This window comes from Peromyscus californicus, unplaced genomic scaffold (genome assembly GCF_007827085.1).
Source record: "Peromyscus californicus insignis strain IS unplaced genomic scaffold, ASM782708v3 Scaffold_5__1_contigs__length_169319896, whole genome shotgun sequence".
In the NCBI taxonomy this organism is placed as follows: Eukaryota; Metazoa; Chordata; class Mammalia; order Rodentia; family Cricetidae; genus Peromyscus; species Peromyscus californicus.
This window is the reverse complement of record NW_026294573.1, coordinates 24755952-24783569: the sequence shown is the minus strand read 5'-3', so window position 1 is coordinate 24783569 and position 27618 is coordinate 24755952. Positions and strand designations below refer to the sequence as shown.

The window sequence follows — 27618 nt, the reverse complement described above, 5'->3', positions numbered from 1 at the left end:
TTTATATCATGCTAGTGTTGAGACATACTTGACTACCTTGGGAACAGCTCAAAATTGACAATGGTCAATTCAATGAACATCATCAGCTTTTGGCCCCAGTGTCCAAGTGAGTTTTTCATGGAGTGCAGAAGCTCAGATGGACAAAATACTCTGACATTTTAAATACTGAAAATTTGACTATTAGTACTATTAATGAAAAGATTGTGGCTAAAAAGTACACCATCAAATTCCATTTAGGTGGCCAACTCCTCTCCCCCATCAACCTTATCCAAACCCTACCCACCCACCCCCCACTAAGTATCTCTCAACACTGTATGTCTGGGGCTAGATTTCAAAACCCACATAATGAAAAAGTCAGTTTTACAAACCTAATTTTGTTGTTGTTTTAAGTCAATTAACGTTAAAAATTGCATCAACTATTTAATTCATTAGGATCTTTCATATTAAAATTTAACCTTAAGATTCAACCGCCATGTGCTTTTAAAGGAAATGTTTTTAGAGACGTCTGAGCTCACTTTTACATGGTGGCACCTACTGCCGTTAACATTGTGATTTTACATCTTAAGCAGCCCTGAATTTTGAAATGTAGCCTAGTTTGGGATTCTGCAACTATGACTTTACGGGGTGCCTCAAATCAAAACTAAGAAAAAGTTAACAAGCCTTTACTTCAGAACCTTTAAGCAAGCAATGCCACTTTTGAAACTAACATGTTTGTGTTTTTTTTTACTCAACTTCTTTTTTATTATAAAAGGTACACTGTTTATATTTAAACAACAAAGAAAAAAAGCATCTACACACTTAAAAAATTAATTCAATATCCTAAATCTATTTTTAACTCATTTTAAAATACTACATACAGAAGCCAGAATGCAGAGTTAAGAATGGAGGAAGGTGGGGAAAAGAAAGGGACCACGAAGAAAAACACTTAGACAATTACTTGTCTGTTGTGGGTAAAGCAACAGGAATCCTGGGATACAAGAAATCAGTAACAACTTTGCTCATAACTGATATTTTCCCCTCCTGTTTGTTTTTAATAACGTCCATATGGGTGCTCTCTGTAGGATCCCTTCACTGGCCTAGCTGGGGGGGCCTTCAGTGATGGCCTGGTCCCATTCCAGTCATCTTGTCCTGTGGAAAAAGCAGAAACACTTTATAAAGCACGGGCCAATGTTTTTTCGGCATAACCAGGGTAGGTCAACATCAGACATGTATCACCAACAATACTGTTTTTCTTCCAGCATCTTGATACATTCCTGGTGTTCTTTGATCGCTTCTACTTGGCCCTCCTTGATCAGCATGGGTCATCTCCCATCATTTTGAGTAGAAGACAAAGGGAACAATTCAGAAAAGGCTAGCCTTTACTGTACAGTTCTCCTGAGCAGCAACATTCTCCATAAGCAACATAAATGGTACCCAGTTCCAAAACCTGGATAAATGCAACACACATTGCTTGAGGCAGTAAAGGAGTCATTAATCTCAGGGAGTCTGCAATGGCCATTCCAGTTCCCAAAGCCATTTGGCACTCGTCCTCAGTTAAGATGGCAAAACATCTGCAAGGCCAATTAAATGAGGACCTCCACCACAACATGGTACTCACACACTAGGGTTTGATAAAGTATAAAGAAATGCTGCATTATAAAACTGTAGAGAATTTCTTAGTTCTTTCTCAGGCTAACAGCCCTGACAAGCACTAACATTCTCAAAATGTTTTTCTTCATGACTTCTACAGATGACCTCTTATATTTATCCTTACCTTTGCCATACCAAATCATGACTACATGTAAATACTAGGTACCATTACCAAAGGTCTTACTTTTCTGTATGGATCAAAAATTACATAGAATTCTACCTATGCTCCTAGTACAATATACAAAGCCCATCCACTTTACAAGATGCTCCTGGGTACCAACAAAAAAGTGTGTTTCTAATTCTCTTTAGAAAGGAATCTATAAAAAAATACTGATCATGACAACATCATACCAGGAACACATGAATAATAGTCTGCCTCTTTATTTTTAGAGATACAGTCTTATTATGTATCTCATCTTAGGATAGACTTGAAGTCAGTATGTAGCTTAACCTGGCTTCAAACTTACAATTCTACTGCCTTAGTCTCAAGTACCTGGGATATAGTTAGTTTGCATTTTTTTTTTTTAAACCAGGATCTCATGTACCTCATGTTACTCTCAAATTTGGTATATCACGGACGATGACCTTGAGTTTCTGATGTTCCTGCCTCTATTTCCCATCTGCTACAATTACAGGCATGAGCCACCATGCTGGGTTTCAGCCTCTTTAGTTCAATCTTTTCCAACAAAATAGAAATGCAGTTTTGCCAAACACATATAGAAACTCTTGTACTGCCTCACTGATGGAGGGAAATACTGAGCCATAATCACCCCACCTTCTAAACAGTACACACAAGTGGAGTGCCGCAATGTTACTATGGCAACAGTGCAGTACTATTTAGTTAAAACTTGTAAAAACTGTTTTTTGGGGGATCAGGATCTGATTGGCTATGCTATATCATGCTAATGGGTTAAGCTTAGTGTCTTATGGGAGGACCCACTGGATTCCTTTTTCTAACTCTCTGTGGAGTATCTTAAGATGAACTGTTAGCAGCTAAGCCCCTTTGCAGGGAATTCCTCGGTGATGCAGAAGACCTCTGTTTATAAAGACTGCTCTCACTGCATACAAATATCCTCAGAGACCCATTAACACAAAGTCATTATTAGCTCTTAAGGACACAATTAAGCAATGTGTTTTCAACCAAACCTCAGGGAAGGCAGTCTGGGTTTTGCTACCTTCCCAGCCTGAACTGCTTTAATGGGATCAGTACCTGAGTTGCCTGGGGATGAAGCTCAGATGATAGAGGACTTGTCTAGCAAACAACAAGTCCATCACTAGCTACCACACAAAACCAGATGTGGTAACACATGCTGTAACCCCAGTAGAGAAATTAGAAAATCAAGGTGATCATCAGCCATATAATTCAGAGCAGGCTGAGGTAGGTGACATAAAATGAATAAAAATAAAAAATTTTTTAAAAATAAAAATTTTTAAAGAGTAAGAAATTTGACTTGATATGTCTTCCAAGTAGGAAGGAGCTTGGTGCTACTACTGATGTGACTTAGCTCCACCCCTGAAGCCTCTGATTTGATTCTAACAGGTACTATTTTTGCCTTCTAATCTGCTGTGATGAGCTGCTTTTAGCTGGCATTTTCTTTTGCACTACTATTATTTTCAGTAAGTTTTTTTTTTTCTTTTTTAAATGAGGGAGGGGTAGGACAGTAGAGCTAAACAAGTAAGTTCTTCTATCTCTCAACATGGCCAAGGCACCAGCAGCAAAAGGTCCAAAACCAGTGAAGCTAGATCTGAGCCCAAGGCATACAACACCATAAAATCAAAGAGCCAAACTTCCAGAGTTACATTTACCAATGCAGCAGGCTTCTACTGCTCCTTAGATGTGACTGCCTGACTCCCAAGAATCCATCAACCAGTATTTTTCCAGAAACTTACTTATACATTTTACCCCACCACAGATATAAAAACATACCATAAGCTTCATAAGAATCTTGAACCTCCCCATGTCCATAGTCATAATATTCTGACTCCCTGGAAAGCCAAAAACAGAATATTAAAAGGCTTTAGTTTTAGCATTCTTTCAATATTCCATATCTTCGGCACTTTATATCTATAAAATAGGGAGAGATGTTTTGTCCCATCCCTAACCACCCTAATAGTTACAAACAAAACATGTATAAACCATGTATTTACCAAAAAGTCTAACTATAGCAAGAAAAACAAACACATAGCAACAACAACCAATCCCCCCACCCCCGATATCATACAATTTAATATGGAGAACCACAATCTAAATCAGATTCTTACAATATTAATTATCATGTACATATTCATATAGCTCACTGGAAGAGAACAGGAAAAGGCCTGTTTTGTCACTATTATAGATATCTGAGATAGGCAAGATACATATACACACATACTCAAATATGTGTTTAAGAGAAATTAAAAACAAAACACCTAGGTTAAGTTTCTAGCTTGTTCTTAAAATTAAAGGCATCTCCAATGTGGGTGGGGTGAGTTGATTTGTCTGTAATGAGACAAAGCCTCCAGTATCCCAGGCTGTCCTTGAACTCATGATTCCATGCTGAGAACAAACTCAGGACTTCATGCACACTAGGCAGGCATTCTACCAACTGAGCGTGGTATTTCTTAATAAAAGAATTATTTAATGGTATTTTTCTCTTTGTTTCTACGTAGTCATTAGCTCAGGAATTTCTCATCAATTAGCCTCAAATCCTAAATTATTACATAAAACTCAGTTATCCAAATTTGCAGGCCCATATGCCTTTAAGTCATCAAAAACAGAGAAGATACCTTCAAAATGGTAAGTCAGATTACTCTGTAGGTTGGGGTTTGCCCAAATCTTTAGTTTCCCCAACTCCACCCATCTAGAACAATATACAGGACACTATTATTGCCTGACTCACCCTTGGCTCTGGCTGTAATAACCTTCATATCCTTCATAACTCTGTTCTGCATATGTATCATCATATCCCTGGAACAAATAAATTAGGTCAGAATTGCATGTAATAGAGAAGATAATTACAATCAATTGGGGGTCAGGTTGGGGGATCATGGGCTTCTGAATAAGCAGGCCATGAACATTTTCTCAAAATATTAATATCCGCTGTAGAAGAGCGAAGAAAGACAAAACAAAAATCAAATATAATATGATTCAGTATTATCAATAACAATCTCTTAGTAAAATTTTTATGTCAAACCACAACTTACTTCTTCTCATTTAACTTATACAGAGATGGTAATAATGCCTAAAATAGAAGAAAAATCATCTCATAGTTCAAAATCAACTGAACAGATTTCAAATCTTAAAGTAGTGTTTTTTACCTACACACAGGGATAAGACTCTTTGTCACTACTTTCCCTGACAACCTAGGAATGGAGGAAATGATGCATTGTTCAAAACATTCTTACATAGTCTTCGTATGTTTCTGGTGCAGGTGGTGGAGGTAAAGGTATTCTCTGGATGCCTGCTGTCCGAGCTCTTGGTGTTGGAGCACCCCTCACAGTGGGTGGGGGTGGCACGCCTCGAGTCACAGTGGCACCTCTGGTAATAGAGCCTCTCACTGGAGTTCCACGAACCAAAGCTCCTCGAGGTGGTCCAACACCACGACCTCTACAAAAACAAAATTTATATAAATTTCAGCTTTTAATAATCAAGCCATATTCATGCTCAGGGTTGTTCATACATTCTGGAGCTAGAAATATTTTATACTTTTCAACTACTTGCTCATTTATTTGAGGCAAGGTCTCCTAGAGCTGCTTTGGCTAATGTAGAACTCACACAAATCCACCTAGCAATGCCTCTACTGGGGTATGCACCAAACCTAGTTAATTTAAGTTTCTTAAAGGGAGGCTCTGTGGCTACACTTGGTAGATATAGGTCAGAGCCTATATCTCTTGCTTGGCCCCCGACCCCCCCCCTTTAATTTTTCGAGACAGGGCTTCTCTGTGTAACAGTCCTGCTGTCCTGGAACTCACTCTGTAGATCAGGCTGGTCTCGAACTCACAGATCCATGCCTGCCTCTGCCTCCCAAGTGCTAGAATTAAAGGTGTGCATCACCACTGCCCTTTCTTTTTACCTTTTTTTCCTTTTATTGAGATGGGGGTTCATATAACCCAGTACGGTCTTGAACTCACTATGTATCTGAGGATGACTTTGCACTTCTAGCTTTTACTTGCCAGGTACTGGAATTAAAACTGTGTGTCATCATACCCTGTTTGTGAAGTGCTAAGGATCAAACCCAGAGATTTGCGCATGCTAGGCAAGCATTCTATCAATGAGGTACATCTCTAACCCTAAAAGAGCATGGAACCCTAAAGCATGGAATAATATATATACACATGACAGGGTCTAAACCAGCAGACTCTCTGGGTTCAATAGTGGATCACAACACCTCAGGCAAGTCTAGGCTAATGAATATTGCATAAATGTTAAACTCAAAAGGTAAAATTCTACCGGGTGGCGGTGGAGCACACCTTTAACCCCAGCACTCGGGAAGCAAAGCCAGGTGGATCTCTGTGAGTTCGAGGCCAGCCTGGTCTACTAAGTAAGATCTAGGACAGCCGGGCGGTGGTGGCGCACGCCTTTAATCCCAGCACTCGGGAGGCAGAGGCAGGCGGATCTCTTGTGAGTTCGAGGCCAGCCTGGTCTACAGCGTGAGATCCAGGACAGGCTCCAAAGCTACACAGAGAAACCCTGTCTTGGAAAAAAAAAAAAAAAAAAAAAATCTAGGACAGGCACCAAAACCACATGGAGAAACCCTGTCTCAAAAAACCAAAAAAGGTAAAATTCTAAAGTCATACCAGATAGCCAGATTTGGTGCTTATGACTTTAGTTACAGAACCTAGAAGGTAGAAATAGGTGATCTCTTTTGAGTTTCAGACTGGTCTGGTCTATGTAGCAAGTTCCAGGTAAGTCAGGGCTATATAGTGAAAAAGACAACTAGGGGGCCAGTGTGATGCTTAGTGAGTAAACACACAGTTGAGCAAGCCTGACAACCTGAGTTCAATCCCTAAGACCCAGATGATAGGACTCACTGTCCTCTAACTTCCACACCCATATATGTATCCCCCAAACGCTCACAAATAAATAAATGCAACAAAACATTTTTTTTAATGCTAGGAGTGTCCAAAATTAGAAGCCCCTAAGTTTCAGTAGGACTGTATCACTTGTCTAAGGCCAAACTGCTAAGATCTAGAACTCTATACTTGATATACCATACAAACCTTGACTCTTCCTGAGCTAGACAGAGCAAAGGAGACTACCAGCAGTCAGATTTATGTTTCCTTTTCAATTATTTTTTACCTGGGAACGGGTGGAGGAGGAGGGGCGGCTCCTCGTCCTCTTACTGGTACCCCACGACCACGAGAGGGTTCAGGAACTCCATTCAAGTAGGACAATTCTAGAAACTGCTCCTGGCAGATATCATCCATCATATCCTGGGAATTAAAGGCAACAAAGAATGTGTAACTTCTCCTTCCAAAATTCACATGGCCCTGACACAGCCTTGAATCTTAAAAACAGCTTTGAAGCTGGGAAGAGTCCCAGCACTCTGGGAGGCAGAGACAAGATGATCTCTGTGAGATTGAGGCTACCCTGAACTACATAGTTTTGAGTCCTAGGACATCCAGAGACACATAGTGAGTCCCTGTCTCAAAATACCACCCCCAAAAAGAAGAGTCTTGAAATCCGAGGTGATGTCTCAAGTCAAGAAATTCATTCTCTGAAGTCAAATTATACCCTGTCACTTGAGGAAGGCCTTGTCAGCAGACCCTTACTAATAGATGAGGTTTTTCAGAAAGTAGTTCCTGCTTATCTCACCCTTGATCACTTCTTTTACATATATATGTGTATGTATATGTACGTATATGTATATTACATATAAACAAACCTTTCTCAAGTCAAGCCAAACAACCTACAGCTCACCGCCTGGAATATTCTCAGAAGTAGTCTTCATAACATACACTTTTCCTAGAATAACTGAAGCCACTACCATTAATGAAGCTCTATGTATTGGCTGCTACATAAGAAGCTCCGTATGGATTTTTCATTCAACTGTCAAAATGACCCTGCTAACCCTGCTCTAACCCTTCTAAGACACACTAAAAGGAGAGGGGTATAATTAGGGAATAAAAGGCATGCCTAGTGTACACACAAAGTCCTGAGAAATTCCTAATGCTGCCACAAAAGGGAGGAAGGGGAAGACCCTCTTGTTTGGTTGTTGCAAAACCACACCTCTTTCCCTAAAACATCATGTAGTTTTCACATAGACTGAGATTTTCAAGAGCCATTGTGTGTACATGGATGTAGACCCAGAGGTTCACTGTTTTCTCAATTGCTTCTCCACCTTATTGAAACAAGGTCTCTCTCTGAATCCAGAGCTCATTCACTCACTAGGCTATTCAGCAAGCCCCACAGATCTTCCTGTCTCCACAGCAAGCTTTCATGTTGGTGCTGGGGGAGCCAACCCAGATTCATAAGCTTGATCGCAAGTATTTTGTGAACTGAATTTATCTTCCCAACCTCAAGAGCCATTTCTGTACCTTTATAGCCAAGCACAATTTTACTATTTTACTATATATACTATGACTTAACATTTGGGGTGAACAAGAAGCCCATGGCTTAGAAAAGTGAAATTAAAAGTTACCCAAGAAAAGCCAGGCATGATAGCGCACGCTTTTAATCCCAGTGCTTGGGAGGCAGAGGCTGGCAGATCTGTGAGTTTGAAGCTAGCCTGGTCTACAGAGTGAGTTCTAGGATAGCCAGGGCTACACAGAGAAATCCTGTGTCAGAACCCCCCAACTCCCTCACGCAAAAAAAAAAAGAATGACACAGTCCCCCGAAACTCCGTACTTTCCTTGACCTTACATATCATTGCTACTTAAGACTAGATAGGGTCAAGTACTACCAATGCTCAGCTCATTGCTCAGGTATCTCCAACAGTCGCATCTGTCAATTAAGATAAATTTCAGAGCCGGGTTTAATCCCAGCATTTGGGACAGATCTTTGTGACTTCAAGGCCAGCCTGGTTTACAGAGTTCCAGGAGAGAAACTCTGTCGGGGGTGGGTGGGGGGTGGGGCAGGTGGGTAGTAATAAATTTCAGTCTACTCTAAAGTATTTAGTAAATATAGATGAAGTTTGTGGGGCTGGAGACATAGCTCAATTGGTAGAGTGCTTGCCTAACATACATGAACAAGGCCTAGGTTGGATCCCTAACACACAAAATCAAGTGTGGCAGTGCCTGGCTTTAATAATAGCAAATGAGGGGCATGAAGATCAGTGAATTCAAGGGTACCCTCAGCTACAAAGCAAATTTAAGGCCAGGCTGCACAGCATGCAAGGTTCTCAACAGAACAAATAAAAACCAGTGTTTGCTTAGACTGGAGTCCCATCCTCAAGATACCTTCTTATATATTTGGAAAAACTCCAAAATCTGGAGGGCAGGGAATTCTCAAACATTCTAGTACAGCTCAGATTACTGATACTTAACCTGTACTATAATCAGGTTAACACTATTACACACCATTTTCTAGGTATACTGGAAAACATCTTTAATCCCAGCACTTGGAAGGCAGAGGCAGGTGGATCTATGCAAGCTGGAAACCAGCCTGGTATACATACTGAGCTCCAGGCCAGGCAGGGATACTTAGTGAGACCTTGTCTCAAATAAACAATGATAGTCATACATATAACATATACGCCTTCTAAGCCAGACTCTGAATAAAAACTCCACCAGAAGAACCCTGCAGTGTGTCACATTAGAACACTGGATGCAATAAGCTTCCTGTTGTCAACTCTATTCAAGATTCTAGCACACAAATTCCTTAAGGGCAGATTTACCTTAAGTCCTTTTCCTGACACCATCTCCTGGTTCCACAGCAGTACCAAAATACTGAACTGAATGAAGACCTTATTAAATATTTGTTAAACAGATTGCCAACACCTCAGGAACCAAAATATTGACAAAAGATAATAGTAAGTATTAATGAGGCATTAAAAAAGTAGGCTTTGGAGTATAGTACCTAAAGAATGAGGTGTGAGTAGTGGGGAAACCTCAGAAAAATGAACAAAAGTATGGACCCTAGTCAAGAACCCTGGCCTTCTCAACAGTATGATCCTAGCTTCTTCCTTGTTCAGACAATAAAAAATATGCATATTTCCTTACTGGTACTAGAAATTTCTTTACTTCCTCCATGGCATGGGCCATAAGAGCATAAGCCTCACATGGGGGTCCAAAGACTTCAATGAAGACATGCAGATCCATATTTAAATGGGCATATTTGGGGTCTCCACCTTTGCGAAGCTCTTCCTCCTATTAAAAAAAAAAAAAAAGAGCAAAGAAATGTCAAATCATACATAGACTAAAAGAAAACAACACCTGTATCTCTAGGCCATAGGGAGAGCCAGAAATAACTTACTATGTAAAAGACCTGAACTCCTAAGGAAAGTAAAGCAAGTCCTAGAACCTGGAACTCATATCACCCAATAAAGTGTACTTGGTTAACTGTCCCTTAAACAGTGGAACATTCAATGCAGTGAATTTGAAGGAATGATATGTTAAAGCTTAATCTTAGAATCTGCTCAGATAATAGTAGTTTGCTGGGTATTTAGTGTATGTGTTTATGACCAACCAGTAGTTTTTAAACCCATTGGAGCTCTTTATCACCATCAGCCCTGCTTATGTGTTTTTATTGTCTAGGAGTTCAAGGAAAGAACAAAGCTAGAACAAAGAAGAAAATCTCTTACAAATCCCACCAACTAAAACAATATATGTCAGATTCATTCTGTGTATCTAGTGAGAAATGCTAAAGGACAAGAGAAAAAAAAAACTACCTAAAAGTTAGTTCCTCAGGCTGGAGAGATGGCTCAGTGGTTAATAGCACACACTAGCTGTTCTTTCAGAGGTCCTGAGTTCAATTCCCAGCAACCACATGGTGGCTCACAACCATCTATAATGGGATCTGATGCCTTCTTCTGGTGTGTGTATACATAACAAATAAAGAAATCTTAAAAAAAAAAAAAAAAAAAAAGTTAGGCCCTTAAAAAAAGTTTCTAGATTTTTAGCAGGCAAATCTTAGCTATAAAGCTGACCCTAGAAGGAAGACCATTATGTGTGGTAGGAAGCTTCTTGTCAACTAACAGTTCACTGTGCAAGGAACTGTAGAATGAAAAAGGAAAAAAACCTTAGGTGGGTTCTCTTTGTCAGGATAACTCATATTTACTCTTGGCACATTCCTGGTGGCTAGAAATCAAATTACCTAATCCCAAACTCACCAGCCCTTAATACCACTGGTCTCATTATTTCCTGTCCCTGGAAAACAGGGTGGGCTGCTCACACTTTTGTGTCTTTAGTCTGATTTAGTATACCCAGTTCTCATTTCAAGTTTTCAGAGGTAAGTTTACCAAAGCTAACAATGTTACTTAATTATATCATAATACAGCCAAAGAGGGGGAAGGGTTGGGCTGGAGAGATAGCACAGAGGTTAAGAGCACTGACTGTTCTTCCAGAGGTCCTGAGTTCAATTCTCAACACCTACATGGTGGCTCATAACTGTCTATATAACTATAGTCCTATGGGATCCGATGCCCTCATCTGATGTGCAGATATACATGCAGACCAAACATCCATATACATAAAATAAACAAATCTTTAAAAAAATCATTAAGACATGTCTAGGCTCCTCCCAACATTGCCAAATGAGTACTTACATGCAATGAAAACTTATAGCAGTCATATTTTATATGCCAGAGGGCACAGGATTAAAGATAGTGGTGAATGTCTTTAACCCCAGCACATGCGAGACAGAAGCAGGCAGATCTTTGAGACCAACCTGGTCTACACAGCAAGTTGCAGGCCAACCAGAGCTACATATTAGATACTGTGTCAACCCCTCCCAACCCATACACAAACTCCAAAATGTTTGCTTGCATAAAGCATCCATATCAGATACTGTTCAACTAGAAGGCACTAGGGTTTTATTTTGTCTCATGACTATGAACTTACCTTGGCTTTGTCTCTCATTGAACCCTTCCCCAAGACAGAGATCTTTGCACCAGTCTCCTCCTGAAGTCGTTTGATTGTATTTCCTTGTGGTCCAAGGATCTTCCCCACAAAATTGAACTGCAGAAAATTTAAAAAACAGAATTCTAAATGTACATACCTCTTTAAAAATTTAAACATATGTCATTTGATCTTCAACAACACTATAAAGAATCTTAATATATAAATATATATGAAATACCCATTTTACTCAAAATATATTGCAGCTGTATCAATTAGTGATTAGTTTTAAGTCATGTAACTAAGAGTACAGTTCCTAGACCTGAATTTGGACTTCCTGATAAAGTTCAGCACTCTTTCCATAACTTATTGCAATTCATAATAATGTATCGTAAACATTTTAACATGCAGAAAACTTTGTTTCTCTGTGTAGCCCTGGCTGTACTGGAACTCGCTTTGTCAACCTGGCTGGCCTCATACTCACAAAGATCTGCCTGCCTCTGCCTCCTGAGCGCTGGGATTAAGGCGTGCACCACCACTTCCCATCAACATGCATAAATTTTTATTAGTAATCAGACAAGACATTGTACATAAGCAAGCAGGTACTCTACTTCTGAGCCAGAACAAAACAAATGCTGTACCCCTTGGTAGCATGTATTGTAAGCTGAATATTAACTAACTACTTCCCTTTAAAAATGAGGAAGACAGCCGGGCGGTGGTGGCGCACGCCTTTAATCCCAGCACTCAGGAGGCAGAGCCAGGCGGATCCCTGTGAGTTCAAGGCCAGCCTGGTCTACAGAGCGAGTTCCAGGAAAGGTGCAAAGCTACACAGAGAAACCCTGTCTCGAAAAAACAAAAAAAAAAAAAAATGAGGAAGACTGGGTGGGAGATGGTGGTGCATGCCTTTAATCCCAGAGCTTCAAAGGCAGAGGCAGGCAGATCTCTGAGTTCGAGGGCAGCCTGGTCTACAGTTGAGTTCTGGGAAAGCCAGGACTACACAGTGAAACACTGTCTCAAAAAAACCAAAAAATTTAAAAAATAAAAATTAAAAAAAAAAAAAAGAGAACAAAGATGAAGCGTTTATTTTTAAATTTTATATTTATTAATTTTATGAGAAAGAGCAACCATGTGCACCAGTACACACAAGAGCGCCAGACAGCCACACTTCACACTGGTCAGGACAACTTGGGGAAGTTGGTTCTCTCCTATCGTGTGGGTTCCAGAAATCAAACTCAGGCCTTCAGGCTTGGTGGCAGGAACCTTTACCCACTGAATCATCTTGTGAGCCCAGAATACCACCTCCCCAAGACAGGGTTTCTCCGTAGCCCTGGCCGTCCTAGAACTTGTTCTATAGACTAGGCTGGCCTCTAAAAGTTCTATTTTATTTGATTTACAGTCTAAGTCAGGAGCAAAGAAATGGCTTGTGGTTAATATTATTTGTTGGATTCTGTTCCCAATTACCTACAGCCCCAGATCCAAGGGAATCTGATAACCTCTTCTGGCTTCCTCAAGCACAAAGCGCACACACATGGTATACATAGAACATACATGCAGGCACTTAGACATATACATAAAATAAGATAAAGATATATAAAGAAAAGTAAAAGGCTCAGAGGCAAAAACGTAGTTAAAGAGAAATGGGATGATTTAACTTAGAAAATCTGGCTAGAAACAAGCCAAGATAAGGAAGGCCAGGCATTCATAAGCAGATTAAGTCTCTGTGTAATTATTTGGGAGATGGGTGGTTGGCTCCCAAAGAGTAAAAAAAACCAACTCCAGTCAATCTTTTGACAAAGGGCAATGCTTTAAAGATCCAGAATTCTATTTTGGAGCTAGAGCCTGAACAAACACGAAAAAGAAATTACTTTTGATTACTAAAAGTAACTGTGCTTCCTTCTTGACTATAACTATGCTATTAGTTATGGACTTGGCTATTTTAACTTCCAGAAACAGGTACTTCAAACAGTGAAGCTTTACAGATGGATACATGGCCACTCCACGTCTTCATCTCAGCCAACACCACACCAACCCACACGGGTAACTCACGGAAGTAAGAAGCTTTTACACATACCTTTGGATACTGCTTCACAGGTATCAGCACCCGTTCTTTCAGCTTCATGTTCTTGTGAGAAAACAAATCCAAGTAATTCTCCTCATCATCTTTTTTTGACTCTCCTTTCTGAATCTTCTCAATTTCTGAATAAGAAAAACGGAACTTCATTTCTGCACTTTTAAATAAAGGCACCTGGCAAGACTGCTTAAAGCGGTATTATGGAGTACTGTGTAAAAAGGTAAACAGTTCAGAAGAATGTGCTAATTTTAGATAGACTGGGTAAGGCACCCAAAGCTGCAAGAGGCTGACTGTGGAACTGAATCCTACTTCCCACCCTCACCTGAAGTATCTACGCCATCCATTCACATGTTTCTTGACTTAAGAATATATGCATTGGCCAGGCATGGTGAGACACACCTTTAATCCCAACACTTAGGAGGCAGAGGCAAGTAGATCTCCGAGTTCAAGGCCAGTATGAGCTATAGAGCGAGTTCCAGGACAGCCAGGGCAACAGAGAAACTCGTTTCAAAACAAAACAAAAACCAAAAACAAACAAAACAGAAAACAATGAGAGTATATGCATTTACCTAAATTAATACAATGAGATGGGAAAAAGAGATATTAAAAAAAATAAAATAAAACAGGGGCTGGAGAGATGGCTCAGCAGTTAAGAGCACTGACTACTCTTCCAGAGGTTCTGAGTTCAATTCCCAGCAACTACATGGTAGCTCATAACTACCTGTAATGAAGTATACATAATAAATAAATAAACCTTAAAAAAATTAAAACAAATCAAAATCTCCAGCAAGAAAAAAATACAGAGGTGACTGAAGAGATGTCTCAGCTATTAGGGGCACACACTGCTCTTCCAGAAATCTTGAGCTCAGCACCCATGGCAGAATGACTCTTGACCGCCTCTAAATCGCCAAGGATCCAAAGCAGTCTTTTGGACTGCATGAGCACTGACACAAATAAAAAACTAAAGAAAAAAATTTTTACAAAGGCTGAGCACGGTAGCTGTTTCTAGCTAACTGACCATAACCAATCACAGATTCCTTTGTTCCTTCTCCAGTCCCACTGTTCCACTCTAGCTGAAAGTATCCCAATAAAGAAACAAAAATTACTATTTAAATATAACAAGGAACAGCTCTATTACCACCCCACTATAGCAATAATGTTTTTGTTTTCCAGTCCTTAAGAGTTTGAAAGACCTGCTTGTGCTCTGTCACATATTAGTTGTCAACTTAGACAAGTTATTTAGCTGCTCTGCATATTTGTTTTCTCATTTATCAAATACAGGCAAAATCAACCTATACAGACAGAGTAACAATGATGTGTGTGGTGTGCCTGCCAGGTGTCCCAGCAATCAGGAGCCAAGCAGGAGGATCACCAAAGTTTGAGGACAGCCTAGGATAAAAGAGATCTTTCCTAAAATAAGAAACAAAAGAAAATCAAAATCCAACCAACTAAAAAAACAAAAGACCGGGCTGGAGAGATGGCTCAGAGGTTAAGGGCACTGACTGCTCTTCCAGAGGTCCTGAGTTCAATTCCCAGCAACCACATGGTGGCTCACAGCCATCTGTAATAGGTCTGGTGCCCTCTTCTGGTCATACATGCTGTATACATAATAAATAAATCTTTAAAAAAAAAAAAAAAAAAACAAAAAAAAAAAACAAAAGACCATATACTCAAGATCAAAGTTTATTTCTTACTATGTGGTAGTAATACATAGTTATTATCTAGACGAAACTCAATATCCAAAACAAGAAAATACAAAAAAGTAATTTAAAAACAACAGGGAGGGCTAGAGTGATGGCTCTGTACTTAAGAGCACTTGCTGCTCTTTAGAGGACCGAACAGGTTCATTTCCCAGAACCCACATGGCAGTTCACAACCATCTGCTGTGGGATGGTCTGTATGTCAAATCTGTTGCTCTGATTCGTCAATAAATAAAACATTGCAAAAAAAATAAAATAAAAATTATAAATGAGCATAGCAAAAAAAAAAAAAAAAAAAAAAACTGACTGGCCAATGGCCAAGCAGGAAGTATAGGCGGGACAAACAGAGAGGAGAATTGAGAGAACAGGAAGGCGGAAGGAGACACTGCCAGCCACCGCCATGACAAGCAGCATGTGAAGATGCCGGTAAGCCACGAGCCACATGGCAAGGTATAGATTTATGGAAATGGATTAATTTAAGATATAAGAACTAGATAACAAGAAGCCTGCCACGGCCATACAGTTTGTAAGCAATATAAGTCTCTGTGTTTACTTTGTTGGGTCTGAGAGGCTGTGGGACTGGCGGGTGAGAGAGATTTGTCCTGACTGTGGGCCAGGCAGGAAAACTCAAGCTACAACCATCAGTAACTCCAGTTTGAGGAGATCCACTGCCCTCTTCTGGCCTCCTCGGCTAAATACATGCATGCAGGAAAAACGTTCATACACCTAAATTTAAAAGAAAAACTCTCAACTGAAGTCTGACTGAAACAAAAATGCTCTCCATAGTATATACGACAAAAAGTCTAGAGATAAACACACACCCCTAAAACCATAACCACCAAGGTCACAGACATAATCAGAGCGAAAGTACTTTGAATTTGCAGTTTCATCAAGATGGGAACTCTTGGGCTGGAGAGATGGCTCAGAGCTTAAGAGCACTGCTTGCTCTTCCAAAGGTCCTGAGTTCAATTCCCAGCAACCACATGGTGGCTCACAACCATCTGTAATGAGATCTGGTGCCCTCTTCTGGCCTGCAGGGATATGTGCAGACAGAACACTGTATACATACACACATACATAAATAAATAAATAAATCTTAAAACAAAAAAAAAAAGATGGGAACTCTTGACTGTCCTGTTACATCTCCCCTAAGTACAGGGCTCCTCTGCATTTCTTAATTACTGAGATGCAGTTAGGCCCTTCAGTTGTAGCTTATGCCAATTTAAAGAAACATTACTTAACCAATACAAGAAGACTCAAAAGCTGGACCACAAAACTGGTGGTAGGAAGATTTATTTATATGCAACGTAATGTACCCATAAACATAGGGCCTCCTTATGACACAGAATTACTTTGATGTATTTTGAATGAGTTACTGTATCTTAGAATCCTTTTCCCATTTTTCCAATTTTTAAAAGAACGTAAAGCATTTTAGAGAATAATGATCAATAAAATAAAACTTCAAGTTGAATTAGGGCTGGGGAGATGTCTTAGCTGCACAAAGCTAATGATATGAATTCAACCACCCCCCCCCCCCCACATACACACACCTGGTTGAGGTGGCATGTGCCTGTAATCACAGCTCTGAGGATGTGGGGACAGGAGGATCCCTGGGCCTGCTGACCACCAGTCTAAATTAGTGAGCTCCAGGTTCAGTGAGAGACTATATTAAGATATAAGGTAGCAAGTAAAATAAATAACAAGATAAAGCACTGAGGAAGACACAAGACATTGACCTGGTTCCATACATACATACAAAGGAGTCAAAAGCCTAGAAAGCAAGAGTAATAACCTAACCCTTCAACAAGGATCAGCATCTATATTTAGAAGTAGAAGAACTAAATACTGTAACAAGTATTACTTCATTTTCCCTCAAAAACAACTCAGAGTTGCTGGTATATATCCCCATCTTATAAATGAGTTATTGGAAACTAAGTTAATTACTTCTAGGTCACAAAGCTGCTAAAGTATCAGCAAACAGACTAAAACCTAGGCTTGGGGCTGGAGATACAGCTCAGTGGTTAAGAGCATTCAGTGCTCTTGTATATAGGACACTGGTTCAGCTCCTAGTACTCACATAGCAGCTCACAACCACCCAGATGCTCTCTTTTGGCCTTCATCCCAGCACTTGGGAGGCAGAGGCAGGTAGATTTCTGTGAATTCAAGGCCAGCCTGGTCTACAGGGTGAGTTCCAGGACAGCTAAGGCTACACAGAGAAACCCTGTCTCAAAAAAACAAAAAACAAAAACCAACAACCAACAAACAAAACAGGAATCTCACATTCTTCCTGTGTTCTCTTAGTAGAGGACACTTTAAGCAATGACGATTTAACTTTATAAAAATTTTACAAACTACAATTTTTGCCTGGTGTGGTGGCACAAACCTTTAATCCCAGCACTCAGGAAGCAGAGGCAGGTGGTCTATAGAAAAGAGTTCCAGGCCAGCTATACATACAGTGAGACCCTATTTTTTGCCCCTCCCACAAAGAAAAGAATTTGAAAAGGCTTACCCTAAACCAAATATGGTAGCACATGCCTGTGATCCCAGCACTCAAGAGGACTTGTATGAGTTCAAAGCCAGCCTGAGTTACATCAAGAACTTGTCTTGAAAAGAAAAGAGCAAAGAAAAGAAAGAACAACAACTAAAAAGATGTCTTACCCTCAGGCAAAAGCACTTTCTAGACAACATTTCTAAAAATGACTCCCTCAAATGAAGTTTGCCTGGGCCTCTGGAGACCCTGGATGTCCCAAGAGCCAAAGAAAGAAAAGCTAAGGGATAAACAACACAGAGATGTGACCCATCTGTTTGTTGGCCTGGCAATCATAATTTATACCTTATCCAGTGTCTTTGATGTGTCAGGAGTTTTGGATTACTCATTATAACCAACACTATCCCCATTTAATGGGCAAAGAAACTGAATTCAGAAGTTATGAAATTTGTCGCCAAACTAGTGACAGAACACTTGCAACAAGTCACTGTTTTGCAATAGCAGACTGAATTAAACATATGGCATTTTTTAAACTTTTATACATTTTTCTCCCTTTTATCCCCCTGTAAGCATCCAAAAATTAGGATTATTTAATGTATCTCAGAGCGGAAGAACAGGGTTTTGATTGTTTATTTAAAGAGAATTTCAACTTCCAGAGGACAAGGATTATAGATGTGCATAATCATGCATGCATACCGAGCTAGAACATTCATTTTGAGGGATAGACAAAACTGAGTTGAATATTAGCTCTGCTACATCTATAAAGTGTGACCCTACTTTTGAAATAGAATAAACCAAACATATGCTATGTGGATCCATGCCTTTATAACCCAGGCACTTGGGAAGCAGAAGGATCAGAAGTTCAAGGCCAGCCTGGCTTATGAGATCCTGTTTCAAATTACACCCCCCAAAACAAAAGAAGATAAAAAAGAAACAAGGTTAACATTAAATAAGCCTGGGGGGGGAAATGGATCGGACTTTAGTGGTTCAGGCCTGCAATCCTGGCTACCACAGAAGGCTGGAACAGAAGGATTTCAAGGTCAAGCCTGGAAATTTTAGTGAGATCTGGTCTCAAAATAAAAAGTACAAGGAGCCGGGCGGTGGTAGCGCACGCCTTTAATCCCAGCACTCGGGAGGCAGAGCCAGGCGGATCTCTGTGAGTTTGAGGCCAGCCTGGACTACCAAGTGAGTTCCAGGAAAGGCGCAAAGCTACACAGAGAAACCCTGTCTCGAAAAACCAAAAAAAAAAAAAAAAAAAAAAAAGTACAAGGAGCCAAGTAGTGGTGATCTGAGTTTGAGACCAGCCTGTTCTACAGAGCATGTTCCAGGCCAGCCAGGGCTACAGAGAAATCCTGTCTTGAAAAACCAAAAAGTAAAGAGAGCTGAGATTATAGAGTTCAATGGTAGAACACCTGTTTAGCATGCTACATACAAAAGCATTGGGTTCAATCCTCAGTACCACCAAAACAAATTTTAGAAACAACTGCATTGAGTAAAAACCGACTACCATGTACATTATAGTAATTTCTTAACATTTAATAAGAGCTGCATATAGAGCAAGACAACAGTCAAGATTTTTCTTTTTCACTAAGGTGTCAAGACTGGCTTAGCAAATCTGCTCCAAAGAATGAAATTCTGTCATCCTCTAGCCTCTAGGAGCACTGTACCCTCCTGTTAACAATTTCTGGAATTCCACAATCAAACTAAGTATCTTCAAATCTTAGTACAATGCCGAGCTGACACGAATATGAAAGAAACCTCTGACCCTCCCTCATTCATGTATTATTTTCAGCCTTTACCACTTTTTCTGTTAGTGTCACCTTTCGGAAACATAAACCTAATGATCTTTGTGTAAAAGAACCCTTGTCCAGAATTTTTATTTACCAAACCATTTCAAGTAAGAACACCTAGCATATTAGGTTCCTAACCTTTTCTTTGGTGAGGGGGAGGTCATGGGCCCCTTCAAGAATTTGAAGAAAGGTGCAAGCTAACCACCCCACCCCACAAATATACAAGGTCATAGTATGTTACATGCAATACTGGCTAAGAATGGAGAAAATGGCCTGACAGTGATGGCACAGTGGTGGCGCATGCCTTTAATCCTAGCACTTAGGGAGGCAGAGGCAGGTGAATTTTTTTTGTTTTTTGTTTTTGGAGACAAGGTTTCTCTGTGTATCCATGGTTGTCCTGGAACTCACTCCATAGACCAAGCTGGCCTTGAACTCACTGCCTCTGCCTCCCAAGTGCTGGGATTAAAGGCACGTGCCACCACCCCCTTAGGGATTTTTCTTTTTAAATTAAAAAAAAAAACTATTTAAATGCACTCTTTCTTTCAATAATATTTCATTTTGTGTATGGGTGTTTTGCCTGAATGCATGTCTATGAATCACTTGTATGCCCTGGTGACAGTGCTGGCCAGAAGAGAGCATCATATCCCCCAGAACTGGAGTTACAAACAGCTGTGAGCCACTTCGTGGTTGCTTACAACTGAACAGAGGTCCTCTGGAAGAATAACCAGTGCTCAACTGCACAGCTACCTCTCCAGCCACATTTTGCCTGTCCTATGTATGTATAGCTCATACCTGGTATTCAGAGAGACCAGAAGAGGGCATCAATCAGATCCTCTAGAACTAGAGTTACAGGCTGTTACACACTAAAATCTGGACACTGCAAACTAACCAAGGTCATGCACAAAAGCAGGAAACGCTCCTAATTGCTGAGCCATCTTTCCATGCACATGCTACCTTATTTATAGGTTTCACCATCACTTTCTTCCCTAAACATCAGTAACCACCAATCTGTTTTCCATCCTGTTTTTTCAAGAATGCTAGAATCAAGTGTAGTAGCACTCAAGAGACTGAATTGCACTAAATTCACAAGTTCAAGGCCAGCCCAAGCTAAACAGCAAGATCTTGTCTCAAAGAAAATGTTTCATTAGCAGGGTGGCAGCACACATACCTTTAACTCCAGCACTTAGAGGCAGAGGTAAGGGGATCTCTGTGAATGAGACCAGATTGGTTGATTGGTTTACAGCTAGTTCTAGGCTAACCAGGGCTCCACTGTGAGATCCAGCCACAAAAAAAAAAAAAAAAAAAAAGCAAGGGCTTTGCACATGCTAGGCAAGCATTTTACCACTCAACCATACATGGCTTTTTTTTTTACATTTTCATTTTGAGAGGAGGTCTCCTAAATTCCCAGGCTAGCCCTGAACTCTGTAGCTCTAGCATGCCTTGAACTTGAGATTTATTTGCCTTGGCCTCCTGAGCAGCTGGGATTAACAGGCCTGTACGAACAGGCCCAGTTCTGCTACTGAGCTTTAAGGAATTAGCGTTCTGCTTTCAAGTGAAATGTCAGACTTAGCCAGAGTTGTACAAACTCCTTCTAACTTGAGGTCTCAGCCCATTCCTTGGTCTTCAATGTCTTCCTATCTCTAAAGACTTTTAACTATTTACCTTCATTTACTCTTTTTGCTAATTTATATTCTAATAAAGGCAAAACATATTTTTCTCCCCCACAACTCCCCAAAATCCCTTGCTGTGCTGAACATCAAACACAGGGCCTTGTACATGCCAAACAAGCATTCTATCACAGAACTATACTCCAGGCCTTCAAGATAGAAAACTAAATCTAGTTGTAATCAGTTTACAAAATGCAAAAAAACAAGTTAATAAAAAAGTCTTCTCTGTAGCTTTAGTCTCCCTGCTCTCCAAGGACATGGCACACAATTCTTCTGATTCAAATAAAGATCTTCTGTTGACTCTTATTCTACTCAAACTGTTCACTATTTGAGTCATTTATAATGTCTACTTTCCTAAGTATAAAAAGCACTGACAGACTAGAATTCTTACATACATTTCCCTGAGTCAAGGCAAAAAAAAAGTCTAGCAGGGTGGTGGTGCAGGCTTTTAATTCCAGCACTTGGAAGGCAGAGGCAGGTGGATCTGAGGCCAGCCTGGTCTATAGAGTGAGTTCCAGGACAGTCAGGGATACACAGAGAAACCCTATCTCAAAAACCAAAAGAAAAAAAAGTCTAGCATGGATAGGTAACTGAGTCTTTGCAGATCTGCACTGTATCTATCATCACAGCTGAACATCAATTTGGCCTACAGCAGCAGCAGTAAGTCTATGTTCTATATTCCTCAGCATTTTCCCATCAAAGTAATTTATAAGAGTCTGAGGCCACTCTGGGCAGCACCCTTCCAAGACACAGGGGGGTGGGTTGGGGGGAGTGGTGAAAAAGGAGACAAAAATCATTGCAAATCGGGATGCTCAACAAATACAGTTACAGCTGGGCTTGGTGGCTAATCCCACTCAGGAGGGGGCAGAGGCAGGTAGTCTAGTGAGTTTTGAGGCCAGCCTGGTCTACACAGTGAGTGCCAGGACAGCCAGCACCGAGTAGAAAGACCTTGCCCTCATTACTCCTCACCATACACACTCATATATGAGTGTGTGTGTATGTATGTATATATATGTGTGTGTGTACACACATATAATGTATTATTAAACTACTAGTGCACCAAAAGCTAATAAACATAAACTAAACTGGGCAAGGGTCAGGGAGGGCTGTGTGGTAGGAACAGGAATGGTAGTTCTGGGTCTCACTGCACTTTATAGGGAATGGACAGATGTCTAAAAAGGCAGTCTTAAGTGTTGGGCTCTGCTCTCCAGTGTTCTTTATCTCAGCCTTTTCATTCTCACTTCCCTTCTAGCACTCTATACTTTCCCATAGTTTTCTCATTTTACCCAGTTAGAGCTTCCTTTTTAAATGTCAATTTGTAGTAGGTAGTATATAATGAAGGAGTCAAGAAAAAAACTTTTAGGGTGATGGAGGGAAAAAAAGAGTCAAGTGTGTGAATCAAAATGTAGACTGATTGTAAATCCTGTTTGTGCTACTAATTTAGTTTAGCCAACTATTATCTGTAATGTAATAAGATTATATTCTCAGCCATGGTGGCATATGATTTTAGATCTAGCACTCAGAGGCAGAGGCAGGTGGATCTGAGTTTGAAGCCAGCCTGGTCTATAGATCAAGTTCCAGGACAGCCAGGACTTGACAGAGAAACCCTCCCTAGACAAAACAACTTTTTTCGCATAGTCCTTATGAAAGGTAAATACAGAATAGAGAGATGGCTCAGTAGTTAAGAGCACTTACTGCTCTTCCAGAGGACCTGAGTTCAATCCCTACATCAGGAAGCTCACAAATGCCTGTAACTCTAGCTCCAGAGGATCTGATGCTCTTTTCTGGCTTTCAAGAAGCACCTGTATACATATGGCATACACACACATGTACGCACACCTAAATAAAAATAAATTAAGAAAAAAAAAGTAGCACTCGGGAGGCAGAGCCAGGCGGATCTCTGTGAGTTCGAGGCCAGCCTGGACTACCAAGTGAGTTCCAGGAAAGGCGCAAAGCTACACAGAGAAACCCTGTCTCGAAAAACCAAAAAAAAAAAAAAAAAAAAAGAAAAAAGAAAAAAAAATTAATATACTCAATCCACCGCACAGTAAATATTAGCTATTTTTCCTTTCTTGTGATCTGTCTACAGCTTAAATTCAGTCTTCTTTCTCACATTTTTTCCTTTTTCTGGATTATTCAGAAATATCTTTAAACCTGGCCAATAATCCTCTAACATTAAGAAGAAGGCAGAGGGCCGGGTGGTGGTGGTGGTGGTGGTGGTGGTGGTGGTGGTGGTGGTGGTGGTGGTGGTGGTGGTGGTGGTGGTGCACGCCTTTAATCCCAGCACTCGGGAGGCAGAGCCAGGCGGATCTCTGTGAGTTCGAGGCCAGCCTGGTCTCCAAAGCGAGTTCCAGGAAAGGCACAAAGCTACACAGAGAAACCCTGTCTCGAAAAACCAAAAAAAGAAGGCAGAAAATAGTTTAAGTTGGAGGGCAGCCTGGGATACACACAGACCTTGTGTCACACAAAACAGGCTGGGAAAGAACTCCAGTGGTAAGATGCCTGTTCAGTGTGAAGATAACAAGTTCACAACCTGCCTAAGCTATAAAGTGAGTCCAAAGCCAGTTTAAACAAGTTAGTGAGATTGTCTCAAAATTAGTTTTAAGGGCTGGTGAGAGGGTTCAGAGGGTAAAGGTGTTCTGTTGATGTCAAGCTTCACAGATGATCTGAACTTTTTTGATCTACCCCAGCATGGTGGAGAGGAACTGACACCCTAAGTTGTTCTCTGACCTCCAAGTCAACCTTTACCATAGCGACATTCTTCAGTCTGCAGACACTTGTTCTCAGTCAACCAAACACTGGTGTTTTGTTGTTTCAAGTCAGTATGAAAAAAAGCATAAAAGATAGCCTGAATGTGAAGGTCAGTTAGTAGAGTGCCTATCGTGCATAAAGCTCTGTGTTTGAGCCTCGGCACTGCACACACTGAGTGTGGTGGGGCACACCTCCCAAACTCTGGAGGCAGAGGCAGAAGGAACAGAAATTCAAAACCATCCTTGGTTACATAGTGAGTGCCAATCAGCCTCAGCTACATAAGACCTGTCTAAAATTTAAAAAAAAAAATTAAGGAAAAATATGAAAATTCTTATCGGTAAATAACTTGTCCGAATATAATGAACAGAAACATACAGAGGCAGGCCAATCTCTGTGAGTCTGAGGCTAGCATGGTCGACAGAACAAGTTCCAGGATAGCCAGGAAAACAGAGAAATCCTGTCTCAAACCCCCCGCTTCCCAAAAAGAAAGAAATTAAAAGAAACATAGGAACCCCAGTATGTACAGCATAGAGGGCACTAAGCTAAAATGCAACCAACTGATCTAAACATTTTTATTTACTGACACAGGTTTTGTTCACTGTGCTTTAAGACCCTTTATTGTTGTTTTCATGTGTCTGTAAAGAAAACCACGTCCTTAAATCATTCTAGATACATGACCCTTTTGCATTATAAAAACAGTAAAGCCACTTCACCAATGCTGGGAGATAGAGAATAAATGAAGGAAAATGGTATTTTCCTTTTACTTCATTTCAGATTTGTATTTGAGTGCCTGTAGGACAGATCCCCTGGTGCTGAAGTTACAGGTGTTTGTGAGCCACGTGTATGTGGGTGCTGGGAACCGAACCCCTGCAGAAGAGCAGAAAGTGCTCTTAACCGCTGATCCATCTCTCCCTCAGATAATGGTATTTTCACAATGAACTGTCCACAGTATCATTCTGGCCAGAGTCCAACTTACTCATCAGTGAGACGGACTGTGGCTTTTTATATGCTTAATAAGATTTAGATATCATAAAAAATACTTATTAAAACCATGCCTTAACCACAAGTGAAGGTCAAGCAGATGGTCTGAATAAGAAAACTAAGTCACTGAAGTCAAGAGAACTCGCTAGTCTGCAGAGAACAAAGGCTACCTTTCTTAAACTATCTCTACTCAAGCCAAAACTAAAACAAGAACACCGATTTCTCGTTCATCTCGCGCTAAAGAACCTGCGGTCCCTTACCTCCCTCTATCATTTCTTCCCACGGTCTCCTGGGTTACTTTCCCTACTTTTGCATGACTGCCAAGACACATTTTAAAATAACGGAGACAAACCATCCGGGTCTGCAGCAATTCTTATTCGACAGGTCGAAGGGGGAAAACTCGGCTAGAGAAAAAACTCAAGTTCCGATTCTCTCGTCGCTCCAGCCTCTGAGTAACTTAAATTCGAGTTCCCGCTAAGTCCCGCACCGCTCGGCAGACCGTGCCGGCGACGGACCGGCATTCCGGCCCGCCCTCCCAGTTCCTCCCGGTTCCGGCCGTCTTTCCCTCCTACACCCGCATCAAGGCGCCCTCCACCACGCGCGAGCAAAAAGGCTTTTTTTGTTTGTTTTTTGTTTTTTGTTTTTCCCTCTTTGGGAAAGCGGGGAGAGAGCGTTCATTTCTGGAAAGATTGGGTCGTTGGCGCGCGGGGCAATACCAGAGGAGGCGGCAGGGTCGAGAATGGGGCGGGAGCACAGTACTATCCATCAAGCTCTCCGCGCTCGGAGATCGCCGGTCTCCTTCGGGCCTCATCCAGGGCTCAGAAATCTCCCCTCACACCCGGAGCCGGGGTGGAACCTGTGGGTCGAGGCTCGCCCCGGCCAGGTCGAGAAGGTAACTCTCGATGCCCGGGACCCGAGGGGGCGGGAGCAAGAGGAACAAAGCGGCGGCCACCCACCGCCAGTACCCGCTTACCTACGGACAACAGCTGCATGGCGTGAGTGAAAGACGGGTCGAGCGAGTCCTTCTCCGCCATGAGTTCGGGCAGGTACTTATTCTCCGGCTCCATCTTGGCCGCGGCTGTAGCTGACGGGGGCAGCAGCGGGGTCGGCGCCGACCCCACTACAGTCGCGTCGGGACCCGTGGCCGAGGGAGGCAGCAGCGGCGGCGGCTGCGTGGCGGGCGAGGCCCGGACGCCCCCTCTGGGCCCACCTCCGCCTCCCCGGGACCGGTGAGGCAGCGGTGACGGCCGTGTCGGGGTCTGACGCACCGAGGGGTGGACACCTGAGGGGTCCATGGAGCCGCTGCGGCCCGAGGACCGAGTCAGGCGCGCGGCAGGGTCGTCCCGGCGCTGCATCGGGGAGGATGTGCGGCGAGCGAGCGAGGGAGCGACGCGGCGGCGGCGGCGGAGGCCCGAGCGGCGGTTGGCGGGGGTGGAAGAGCGGGAGCGACGGCGACCGAAGCCGACCCGAGCGACCCAGCGAGAGAGCACCGGAAATGAGGCGGCGCGCGTGCGCAGGCGTCTACCGGCACCGCCCTTGAGGTTCTCCGCGGAGAACAAAGTCCCCCAGTCGGGCCACGGCGCCTGCGCCGACTAAAGACGTCGCCTCCCCGCTCGGGCTTCGAGTTTACTGCGCCTGCGCGGGCGCCAGCCGCCTTCGTTCGCTTCTTTTTTTTTTCCTTTTCCACGTGACGCGGCGCTAGCGGTACACGTGTCTCCTCCCCCCCCCCTCCGCCCCCCGACACTCAGGCGGAGCGGGCGGGGGCTGTGGAATGTCTTTGTCTGCGCGCGGGCCCGCCGAGTGTGGGGCAGCGGACCTGTTATTCGTGGGCCACGCCTCCTCCAACGGCCGAGCCGCGGGAGATCCCTGGAGAGAGGTGCTCCAGAGAGGAATCCGAGCCCCCCCCCCCCCCCGTCCGCCCCTCCGGCTAGGAAATGAAAGGAACGCTTCTGGGAACCCAGGCACGGGCTAGAGGGTTAAAGCAATGTGGGGCCGTAAGACAGGGAAAGACTGCCCCAACGGGATGGGAAGATGGGAGCATTGGGTGAGGCTGAGCCAAGGAGTAAGTAAGTGGCAGGCGGGTGTGAGAAAGGGAAGCCTGGAGGGAGAAGTAGAAGACTAAATGCCACTTATTACAGGACTGCTACTCAGAAGGGTCAATCGGAGACTCAGAGGCCGAAGAAAGGGGCTCCAGACCCAAGTAGGGCATCCAGGAAGTCGGATACTAAGCTTTTCCTGATAGCAGGTTCAAAACTGGCGAGAGAATTCTTGTTAAAGGATGCATTTGGGGTCGGATCCGCAGGTAAATCTGCTTGTCTCCGGCGTTCTATCCCCAGGCCCTAAATGGTGGAAGGAGAGAACTGGCCCTCACAAATTGTCCTCTGACCTCGAGGCACACGCTGGGGGCAGATTAAGATGCACCATTGTAGTGTGTGCACCTGCGCTGAGGAGGGAGAAACACGGGAGAATTCCCGCAAAAGGGAGCTCCAAGCCGCCGAGGGTATCGAAGGGACACCCAGTCCCCGCAAAACAAACCAAGAAGCATTTTGGTTAGATTAGACAG

The 27618-nt window shown here is 42.3% G+C and overlaps 1 protein-coding gene across 3 annotated transcripts in view; it reads right to left on the bottom strand.

Annotated features, from left to right (window-relative positions):
* Window positions 1-26579, bottom strand: part of Khdrbs1 (KH RNA binding domain containing, signal transduction associated 1) — a 41167-nt gene extending 14588 nt beyond the window's left edge. For all 3 annotated transcript variants that reach the window (XM_052718761.1, XM_052718763.1, XM_052718762.1), the window contains exons 1-9: window positions 26029-26579; window positions 13679-13803; window positions 11611-11727; window positions 9772-9918; window positions 6911-7044; window positions 5017-5218; window positions 4512-4579; window positions 3557-3615; window positions 1-1128 (exon numbers count right to left, since the gene is read on the bottom strand). The exon at window positions 1-1128 is cut by the window's left edge and continues 1707 nt beyond it. In XM_052718761.1, the coding sequence (XP_052574721.1) occupies window positions 1031-1128; window positions 3557-3615; window positions 4512-4579; window positions 5017-5218; window positions 6911-7044; window positions 9772-9918; window positions 11611-11727; window positions 13679-13803; window positions 26029-26410 (1332 nt within the window). In that variant the 5' untranslated portion in view covers window positions 26411-26579 and the 3' untranslated portion in view covers window positions 1-1030. The remainder of the gene's footprint in view (window positions 1129-3556; window positions 3616-4511; window positions 4580-5016; window positions 5219-6910; window positions 7045-9771; window positions 9919-11610; window positions 11728-13678; window positions 13804-26028) is intronic.
* Window positions 26580-27618: the final 1039 nt, after the last annotated feature.